At 38.8% G+C, this 11,318-nt stretch overlaps 2 protein-coding genes across 2 annotated transcripts; one reads left to right on the plus strand and one right to left on the minus strand.

Moving 5' to 3' along the window:
* Positions 1–133: 133 nt before the first annotated feature.
* On the minus strand, positions 134–7,950 carry plekha8 (pleckstrin homology domain containing A8). The gene is made up of 13 exons (XM_006801414.3): positions 7,682–7,950; positions 7,151–7,267; positions 6,887–7,042; positions 6,609–6,730; positions 6,242–6,400; positions 6,082–6,122; positions 5,750–5,868; positions 4,701–5,028; positions 3,825–3,910; positions 2,684–2,742; positions 2,173–2,374; positions 2,020–2,081; positions 134–1,920 (listed from the first exon to the last, which is right to left on the minus strand). The coding sequence occupies exons 1-13, from the start codon at positions 7,719–7,721 to the stop codon at positions 1,723–1,725; spliced, it is 1,689 nt and encodes a 562-aa protein (XP_006801477.1). The 5' UTR covers positions 7,722–7,950; the 3' UTR covers positions 134–1,722.
* Positions 7,951–8,087: 137 nt separating this feature from the next.
* On the plus strand, positions 8,088–9,546 carry fkbp14 (FKBP prolyl isomerase 14). Its single transcript, XM_006801413.3, has 4 exons — positions 8,088–8,418; positions 8,691–8,842; positions 8,930–9,057; positions 9,136–9,546. Exons 1-4 carry the CDS (start codon positions 8,222–8,224, stop codon positions 9,292–9,294), a joined length of 636 nt encoding a protein of 211 aa, XP_006801476.1. The 5' UTR covers positions 8,088–8,221; the 3' UTR covers positions 9,295–9,546.
* The last annotated feature ends 1,772 nt before the right edge of the window (positions 9,547–11,318 follow it).

Consider the following 11,318-nt stretch of genomic DNA (forward strand, 5'->3'; position numbering starts at 1 on the left):
AAGCAGACAGTGAGTGTATAGTTGGCACAGTAAGTAAAGAGCCTTTACCTCTAGGTACGTAAACCATATGGTAGCATATTTAACTTCAGCATAACAGAAGACAAACTGCAACTTAATTATGTTTATTTTGCAAAAAAATCAAATAGCATCTTATTTACATCCATAGAAAAAACAATTATTTGTTGTGATATTACAACAGAATATCTTAAGGATTAATATTAAAACTCATCAGAAATCAGCCTATTGCACACCTGTGATGTAAACCTACTGCAAATGACTTATTTACTGTACAGGGGTTTTTAGTGTTTGCATTCTTAAAATAAAAATAACAATAATAAAGTTGAAAATACTATCCGGTAAGTTTCTTTTTAAAACCCTAAGATAATTTTCCTGCTTTTTTTGTTTTGTTTTTTTCAAATGGCTCAGTGAATTTGCAGTCAAATGTTAACCCAGCCTGGAAGAGCTGTCTTACCGATCATTTCCACTAATTCGACATCAATAAAATATTAAGTACATCTGGTAACAACACTTAACAATGGTATGTACAATAGCATGGACGATAAGCTGAAAATGGTTACTGTTCTGTAACTACCACTTTTAGGATTACTCATTTACTCACTTCAAGCCCTTGGCCTTGCACCTGTTGCTAAATACACCAAACATGCAGTAAAAAGCATGCCTTATGAATACAAATGTCCATACATTCACACAAAAGTCGGACAGAACGATCCATGTCATTAATGTGAACTTTATAACTTATGGTATAATAAATAGACATTGTAAAAATGCATAGGTTTGTGCAGATGTCCACATGAACAGCAGTTGTCAATATTTTTAACAGCTATGCGGTTTCCTTTCTTGTTTTCAGTTACTGTAGGCAGCAGAGGCTAAAGCCATTCACATGACAGTTCCTTTTTGGTCCACTTGGAAACTTTGAGCAACAGCTCACAATGACATTATGTAAAACACAACAAATCCATTGTCAAACTGCACAATCTGAATTCATTTCCAGGGAAAAATATATACACATAGTAATGTTTACTAAGCTTTTATAATAAGTACAGGAAAATATTTACATAACTGACTAAAAGTTAGCTTAGTACGTAATTCAATCACATACTTAAGACACATTTTGGGAATAGTTTTTGCTAAAAAAAAAAATAGTGCTTTGTGCTAGTTGGAAGCATCATCGTATCTCACTGAAGCCAAGGAGAAAAAAAACAACATTGATAAGTTTCATACTGACCATACTGATCAATTCAAAGGGAATCAAACAATTTTACAAGGAACTGACCAGAACCAAATACCCTGTGCTTAAATACCTTAAAGCATGTAGAGTACGCCTTAAGCCACAATACAGCAACAACCAGAAACAAATGTCACCATGAATAATTACGGTTGGAGTCTGCATAATAAGATTAGAAACACCTTCGCTGTCACCGGTCTCTGGAACAAGACCTGGAATTTAAATCTCCTCAAACCAACCTTAATTAATTGTACTGCTCAGTTAAACCCTTCTCGGGTCGTAAGTACACACATGAACACCGTCTTCATAGCAAAACCTCTCCTGCTGTAGAGTTTAAAAACTACTGAAACGTCTCAAAATGACACGAGACAGTCTCACACTACTTTGTACACCTTTCTTCCAGCAGTTAGCCACTACTCTGTCCATTCAGAGGGGCTCTGTTCTTCTCTGAACCGTGAGCATCTCTTGTTCTTATTTCACACCACCTCATCAGACTCAAGGTTGTATTCTTCATATAATGCATCAAGAATGGCCAGCTGCTTCTCCATGGCAGGCAGATACACTCCCAGATCCCTGTGCATGCCGTTGATAAAATCGCTCTTCAGCTCGTCACCTTCTCTTGACACTAAAGCAGCTGTGAAACTTTGATAAGACGGGGAAGCTCTGAGCGCCAACTGTGGGGGGAAAAAAAGTCAAGTACTTGTCACACAAAGAATAAATATCCTCAGAAGGTATTAATACTGGACTGGGTAAAAAAAAAAAAAAAAACCTACAGCAAATACACCACGGACAACCCATCCGTGGTACTGCCGAAGAGTCTTCCCATAAGCGTTGTCTGGGTGAAAGAAAAGAAGGAACATGACAATTCAACTTTTACATGTTTGAACTTATGTTAAGCTGTGCATTGTAAAACAGAAATGCATTACTTAGTGCTCCCTGGATGTCTTGCTCTCCAGCGTTGACTTCTGACAGAAACTCCTTGAGGAACTTCAGCCCTCGTCTGAGCCACAGCAGAGCCTCGGTTGCAGAATTGCGCACCTGGGCAACATCTGTCTCTACTTCATGCAGCACAATAGACTGTAGTGTAGAAAAGCTCTCAGGGTCTGACCTCAGCTTCTGGTGAATTTTCTACAACAGAACACGAGACACTGTGACACAGTACTCTCTACTCTGGTAGACTAAGCATTATTCTTGTTCTGACTTTCAACGACTAACTGCAATTAATGAATATTTAATACACAGTATATAGTTATATATGCTTGTTGACAAAAAATATTAACAAGAAATGGACAGAACACTAAAGCTAAACAAAAAAAGGGGAATGAAATAAATGCCTCTTTATTGACAAACTGTATGACTGATTGGACTTTACTCTTTAATGCAGTTTTGAAAACTTCACTGTTATTCCTTCGATTAACTAAAACCATGTGCTCTTACCTTGATGTTTCCAACAAAATCCATTTTAACTGGTGCAAACACTGTGGATCCCAGTTTGTCTGAGAAGAGAGAATCTATGATAACTTTTTTTTGCTGGTTCTGAAGCACAGATTCTCAACTTGTGTCCTATTTTGAGTGCACAATGTTTTGATGTTTTTAAGTAATAACAGGCTGCTTAGATGTCCTTCAGATTTAAACTAAATATAACACTGAAATGAGCTATTACGGTGCACTCTAAGACCTACTGGACTGTATTAAGTATAGGATACACACAGACAAAAATAGGTTACCATCACTGTGGGCTGTAAACTTTCAAACAAAGCTGGGAATAAGCTTTAGCTAAGAGGTCACGTTAGTTCAGATACAAATTTAAGCTTATTGAGATGTTTTATGTGTTTATCTATAGACAACCATTACATGCATCAAGTGTCTCTCTTATAAGTAATTTTAACTTTAGAAAACAGCTCACTGTAAGTAAACTTTACTGATGTCAGTTCATGTGAAATACAGACTAAAATTCCCTTCGACCTCTTACATTTGTGCTAATTGAAAACTGTTGTTCAAAGATAATTCCTGATAATCCTACTTCAGCCTTGGTATTTGTTAACACAGGGATAACTCTGACAAACAAGGCAGACCCTTTTTATAAAAGAAAACAAAAAAACAATGTTTTTGGCTCCATGTTACTCAGGTCTTGCACTTCTTCACTTTGTAATTCTGTGAATGGCGACTTTTTATCATGACGTAATACACTGTGAGTAACAAAGGATGCACACAGCACAAAAATGTGCATGACCTAATTCTTATGATTAACCTTGTCATATGATATTATTTTGGGCTACAAAGAACAACTAAAGACAGATAATACATGTGCAGAAAGAAAGTAACAGAGGCATGAAGGAAAAGTGTGATGAAGAACCTGTGATAGAAAGCTGCCACCTCATTAATTGCAAAGATTATGAAAGACAGAACATATACATAAAAGAGGGGGAAAAAAACAGCAAATGAAAGTGATTGTTTTTTTTTTTTTCTTTATCGGAGTTAAAAATGCTGAAATTACAAGAAATGCAAATGGAAACCATGAGAATTAGGAACAGGGTGTCAGATAAAGATGAAGAGAGGCTTAAAGTAACCAGCCTACCTAATACAGGTACTATTGCATAGCATGAGTCCAAAAACTCTTGTGTAGGGATACCATTGTCGTCATCCAGTCTTATATCACTAAATCTAAAAAACAAAAAACAAGAAGTAGAATAGATTCAAACAGCAGAATATATTAGAGGGAAGCTATCCCATATCAGTTTTTATTTGACCAAAAGCAAACAGAAAGAAAACATGATAATAAAGATTAGAAGAACAATACTGTGGATGCTTAATCAACATCCACACTAATTAGAGGAGCATACATTTCAAAACCAAGCCAGAGAGACAAGTCACACAAAACATCATGCAACTCTGACAAAAGGACCCAAGACTACTTCATCTAAAACTTAACAGAGCTGTGGTTTTCACTAATCTTTCCCTTTGTTTGATTCCTGCATTACAATAACATTCACCTCAAACAGTACAGATGTAAATCACACTCTAGCCACATGTTCGATTACACTCTCAGAATCTTAAAAAAAAAAAAGTATTTGAAAAAGAAAGAAAAGTTAACAAAACAGGTTTACAAACCCAAATATCAGACGAGGGCCTCTCTGTGTCATGTGATCAAGAGAGAACACACTGATATAAAACACTTGACTGTAAGATCTTAAAAACTGACTTTTTCAAACTTGTTATTAAACTATTCTGTGCAATACTGCAGCACTATTATTATTAACAAACTAAGTCACTGTGCATTCTAGTCAGAAGATACAGCACAAGCGCAGAGCCTTAGTTACAAATATACTACACATATAAATTAAATGAGTTTAATACTGCAGCAGTGAAATATCACAGACAATTGTATAGTTAAATTCCCACAGTAACTAAAGTGTCCTAAGGGATGTGAGCTTCCTGAGTGGCATTTTCATACCTGTGACTCATTGTGCTGAAGAATGTTTCCACCTGCTCTGTGTCTTCTGACTCAGTTGACTTTCTGGGAATCTCGCCTTCTTCTTCGCCCTCTTCTTGGTGCTGAAGTCGAAAATCCTTCACGTCCCCATTGTTGTTGTCATGCGCCTGACTTTGGTCCACTTTGTCCATCTGCTCTTGTCCTATCTGCTTTTGTTCATCATCTTCACTCTCGTCATCCCCCTCTGCTGGCTGGTCATAGTGTTCAATCTCAGGGGTGGTCTGGGTAGTAGGTAAGCTAGGATTAACTTGATCCTTGTGGACTTCTGAGCTGCTGGCTGTTTCAGTGTCTGCATGAAACAACGATGCATGAGTCTTTTTGCAAATTAGACTGTCAAAAATCAGTCTACATTCTACACATTTTTTTATTAAACATGACCTATGACCCTGAGAAAGCTACTCCAGTAGCATCACAAATTCACAGTTGGTACAGCAACTCAAGTCATTTTAGGTTCCTCATCTCTCCCTGTAAGACAACTTTCTTCTTATTGGCTGCTGCTTGCAAACAGAATATTTGAATAGCAGGTGGGGGAAGCGGCTGCAACCAGAGCCAGAGCTGTATAGCTGAGATGACAATATGAAGAAATACGAGCACTCACAAAGAGACAGCTATCTTTTTAAATGCCTATATTGCATATTTTAATTTATTTTTTATGCTACATTAAAATACAATATAAGAAAATAAACATTAAAAACCTCTGCATCTACACTGACTTACTATATATATCCCAATCAAAGTAATAAAGTATGAAAAGACTAGTCTTATTTCTCAGCAATGGCCCCTTTGTGTAAAGGCTTTGTCACTGCTAAGGGAAATGTAATAATGGAACAAGTCATCCATCACTGTACTCACTAAAAGGCAATAATCTATTCACTTCAGTTCATAGAATACACAAACAACAACCAGGGCCCTTGAGTGCTGTGTAGTCTTTCCTTTGTGGAATGCGGTAATGGTTTTTAGTTCAGGAACTTCCCCAGCAAGAAAAGCGAGTGGCTGGCAACCTGACCTACCTGATGGAGAAGAATGGTTTTCTGGTCTGCCTGGCTCATCTGGTCCCTCTGCCCCAGAGTCAGGGGTCTGGCTGTCATGTGCAATTGTTTCTCCTGAGGTTTCGGACAAATCTTTCCACCTGTAATATGTTTCAGGACAATTTGTCAATTCTAAAAAGCTGGGACAGAAATTATTCCCTTGACAAAATGCAACAACAATGGCAGAATATCAACAGAAACCCTTTGAAACTGTATTTTTGTTTGAGCATCTCTTTGCTCTGTGCTACATTTAGCACCTACGTGGCACTTCATGAGAGATAAAATCATTCATTATAGTAAGAGAAGCCACCTACTTTTCTTCAAGGTTCTGATTTAAATGATGGCTGTGTTTAATCTGTGGAGACAGCACAACAGAGACAAACACTGGATGACTACACATATTTAGATTTTTGGAAAACAATCCCAGAGCAATTATACTAGCTTGCCCACACAGAGCTGGTGAGAGAAGTATACCTTCTGAGGTTTGATGGGTGCTACTGGAGGAGTTCCTGGTGGACTCTGTGTTGCCAAATCTGTAGTGAAAGTACGATTTGCTATCTGCATGCATTCCTCTAGAGTCTTAAGGAAAGTCGTGCATGTAGACTTCACCATATTCCCAGTGTCTAGACCCATCTGAGAAGGAAACATAAACATACATGTTGGGTGTAGATTGCTAACGAAATCTGCTAAAATCCAAGCCAAAAGATTCAAGACGTATACGACAACTGTTTCTTGTCTATTAATACGTACATAGCAACTGCAAACTAGCTACTCTATACTGCAGTTTCACACTAACAGCAGCATATCACATTTCATCAGCTCATCCAAACTTTAACCTTACCTCTGCCGTGTCTCCTAGCTCATCATTCTCCTTGATCTTGTTTACTTGTTGGAGGAGAAGGTCACAGTACAATCTGAGTTCTGACATCTTAGTTTTCAGCGCCTCTGTATTCTCCTGAAGCTCTGTATTCATTGTGCACACAGACAGCAGATCAGAGTTTGAGAAGTTGTACAAATGCCTTACAACACTTGTATGTAAGTATGATCTGTACTATTCCAGGTCTAAACGCTTTTACCCTGTTTTTACTTGCAACAGTATCTTGTAAAGTATCCAAATACCTTTTTCTCTCTTGGTTCGGTTGTCTGTAAGGCAAGCTTTGGCTGTTCCCAGCGCCACCAGCCATTTCTGCCTTTCTGCTGCATTGATGGCTCTGAGGTAAAAGTACTGCTCTCCTGGTATGGTCAGGTCAACTCGTGTAGAGTCGGAGGAATGAACTAAAAAAAAAAAACAGCAGCAAGCAAGGGAACATGCCTGTCAGTACTGCACCCAAAGGATGCTTGCTCTGGTTAAACCGTGCACAGAGTAAAGTGGAGCACACCGACCTTGGATTTCACAAACGGAAATTTTAATGCTGCCCTTGCACCCTTTCCAGGCATCTTCTTGAGAGTCATAGTAGGACAAAGTTCCTCCATGAAGCACAAACCAGCGAGGCTGCCAACCTATAAACCGCATGGGAAAAATAAGTGAATCAGTGCTGTGGCGTTACTGTAAACTGCACTTAGTTTTTAGCATTAGAAAAGTCATCAACATACAGCGTTACCCAGCTTCGTGAACTTGACAAGACTTCAGTTATGTTAGCAACAACTACTTGGTTGTGAAGTCAGATTATAACGACAGGTGGTGGACAGGACCGAGCGCTGCTAGCTAAGACTGACGTAACGGCTCACCTCTAATTCACTGAACAGCTAATTTATCAAAGAAAGGAATGCTAGTGGTCAATACGCTACCAAAGCTGGCGGGCAGCTAACAGTAGCTCGTCCGTTTTAACGTCACAAACTCGCTGTCATGCTAGCTAGCAGCCTCAAAACGAGCTCTACAACGGAAAGCACACAAAGACTTTAGTGTTAACCTACCACTTATGTAATTGGTCCACTTATACAGCATTCCTTCCATTATTTAATTGCGTGTTTTTCCCGTTCATTACTTGTTTATCACAACAGGACGTGATGCCCAGCTGACTGTAGCGACTCCATTGGGCCCCGAGTGTGATTTGCGGAGTAACGTCCACCGTTTTGCATTTCAACTACGTCGATAAAAGTGCGTAAACTTTTTCGTGAATCTGCCACTAGCCGATCCTGAGCGTTACTATCGCCTTTCTTCACCCACCTCCCTTCCCCTTCGTCATATGTGTTTAAGTAGTGGATTGTAGTGATTGGCACATGGAAGTATCAATGAAAGAAGAGATTCTAAAGAAAGGGCGGGGCTTAGGAATGACGCTATCCAATTGCAGATGGAGGAGGGCAGACAGCTCAACAGTGGATGCATTCGTCGCAGAAGTTGGGTGCCACGTATGGCATTCTTTACATGTCTTTATTTTAAATTCTGTAGAAAGAGAGAGTGAAATTGAAGTTATCTCATCCACTTCTCATGAGTAAGTGCTGTTATCTATAAGTATGATCTTGTTTTCTCTCTGCTCGTTATTGGCATCACTGTTTGTGTTGGTCACTGGGGGAAAACTGCCCGAGCCCGAAGTGAAAATTGAGGTGATACACAAACCCTTCATGTGTCAGCGCAAGTCAAAAAACGGAGACATGCTTCTTGTTCATTACGAGGGATTTCTGGAGAGTAATGGCACCATGTTTCATTCCAGGTAATAAATGTAACAGTGATGCATGTATTGCATATACTTTAGTCTCAATCCTTGAGTGTACCCACTGCTTATTAAAACTGTACTCCGCTGAACATATGCAGCTCATATTTCTGCGTTTGTGCAGCTGTACAGTCAAACTCAACACTTAGCCACTTATATCCTCACATAGTTGGCTGGCACTCACTTAACCCTCATTCCACTTACATTTGGCATATCAGTCCTCTGTATGGCATCCGGATATTGACTGCATGTCTCTTTTTGACTCCTGATAGCCGCAAACATGGGGATAAAAACCCTGTGTGGCTTACCCTGGGGATCCGAGAGGTGCTCAAGGGTTGGGATAAGGGTCTGCAGAACATGTGCACAGGGGAGCGCAGGAAGCTGACTGTACCTCCATCGCTGGCATATGGCAAGGAAGGAAAAGGTAACACAAACTATGTGCAACACATACAGAAAAAAAAACGTTCCACTGTAACATCTCTGTCACTTGGACATTTTTATTGGTTTACAGGGAAAATTCCTCCAGGCAGCACCCTCATTTTTGACATTGAACTCATGGAGATTCGAAATGGGCCCAGGTCACACGACTCTTTCCGGGATATGGATCTAAATGATGACTGGAAGCTCTCCAGACTGGAGGTATCTGGCTAGCTAGCTTGCGATCTGTCTGTCTGGCTATCTATTTTGTCATTACTATTTTCTCTCCGCACCTTTCAGGTAAAAGAGTACTTGAAGAAGGAATTTGAGAAACATGGCTACTCACCCAACGACACACATCATGAAGTTATGGTGGATGACATCTTCAAAAACGAGGATGAAGATAAAGATGGGTTTATATCTGCCAGGGAGTTCACCTACCAGCACGATGAACTGTAAAATACGGGTTTTTTTTTTTTTTTATCAGTTTTTTAAAATAATATTTTCACACTATTTGAACTCCACTCTCATATTTTTGTGACTGAACTTGAAAATATCAGCTCGATGTTGTGTTATTTTATATTAAAATGACTTTTTAATTTATATTTCTATTGTACATACACTCAAAATGCCACCACAAATGCATTTAGGTCACTGTTCTGGATTCATTAAACTATTGTTTTGGAAATAAAAAAAATCTTTGTCAATTTATCTTTACTACGTTTGTAAATTAATGCCCCAAAAAAGTACATTGTGACATAGCTGGAAGTAGCCATCAAGAGACTGCCACATTCTAGTCATAAAAGCATGATAATGGTCAGTAACAATATTCAAGTAGGCTGTGGTGTTTAAACAAGGCTTTATTGTATTATTAAGAAAACAGCCTGATCTGTTGATGCAAGGTAGCCTATAATGTCTGAATGCCACAAAACAAAACAATCAACACTCATCAGACCAGGCAACGTTTTTCTAATCTTCTATTGTCCAATTTGTGTGAACCTATGCAAATTATAGCCTCAACTTCTCGTTTTTAGCTAACAGGAGTGGCACCTGGTGCGTTTTTCTGCTTCTGTAGACCATCTGCAATGAGGTTCAACTTGTTTTGTATTCAGTATTGGATTCATTTTGTATCTTGCACATACCTGGGTTGTAATAAGGGGTTATTTGAATTGTTTCGGGATTTCTATGAGCTCAAAGCAGTCTGTCCATTCTCACTCTGACTTCTGTCATCAACAAGACATTTTCATCCAGGAAACTGCCACTCACTGGATATATTTATTTGTTTGTTTTTTCAATAATCCTCTGTGAACCCTAGAGATGGCTGTGCAGGGAAATCTCAGTAAATCAGCAGTTTCTGAAATACTCAGGCCAGGCCATCTAGCGCCAAACCACACTGTGTAAGAAGTAACTTAAATCACTTTTCTTCCTCCTTCTGATGCTCAGTTTGAACTTCAGCAGGTCCTGTTGAACATGTTTAAATTCTACCATGTGACTGGCCAATTAGATGTTTGTATTAATGAGTAGGTGAACTGGTGTAGAGGCCCGTGAGTATATGTCTGTATTTTCTTCTGTGTGTTTGTTCAGCAGTCAATAGAGGGCACTCTTGTCCTTCTTTTGTTTTCTTGAATGCTTGCAACTCTTTAATCTCTCCAAATAACAAAGCCAGCGTTCTCCCTGAGTCTCTACGTTGGCTGCCCAATTACCCAAATGAGAATGCAGCAGTACAGTCCCATATAGCACTGCTTACTGTCGAGAGAAAATCATCAGACAGTTGCAATGCAGTTTGAGCCACTTATAATGATGGATATAAATATTCCATGTGGTGAGGCTAAAATCGTTTTATCTCTTCATATTTTTCCAGTTCATTTATATTTACTAAGCTTTCAATAACTATCATGTTATATTAGTTTCATCCACAGTACTGATTTTCTTTTAGCGCTGAGGCCTAAAATGTGTCTTAGTGTTTCTTCAATCCTAAGTATACAACAGCACTTATGAGTGTATATTTAATCATATATACACAAAATCCGGCTGTCATTAAGAAGCAGAAGCAGTGTGGCCACTGTTACTAAACTAGTTAACTTGACAGTGTGGCCTGGATATGATGGTGGGTATGGAGTATCACAGCATGGAACACGGCATTTGCAGGATATTTAAGCCATACAGGATGTTGAGCAGAAGTTTAGTTTAGGGATGATTTAGCAGGCTGGTAATATTAAGTTGCAATCTGTTATGCAGCAGCCACAAGGATAACAATGCTTCACAGATGAAAGAAGTCACTAATTATTGTCAGTGCTGTCATTTTGGCTTAGCACTGATCAAATCGGCATATATCTTGTCAGTAAATCTAAGCTTCAACGGCTCCAGACGTTATCTGATGATACTGTGGAGAAAGCTTTCCAGGATGCATGAATAAAGCGCAAGTAATTTACGCCACAATTTTTTAGATGTTTATAACTAATCGCTTAATAATCTTACAAATA

The sequence above is a fragment of the Neolamprologus brichardi genome, chromosome 11 (assembly GCF_056152115.1).
Source record: "Neolamprologus brichardi isolate AB-2024 chromosome 11, ASM5615211v1, whole genome shotgun sequence".
Classification (NCBI taxonomy): domain Eukaryota; kingdom Metazoa; phylum Chordata; class Actinopteri; order Cichliformes; family Cichlidae; genus Neolamprologus; species Neolamprologus brichardi.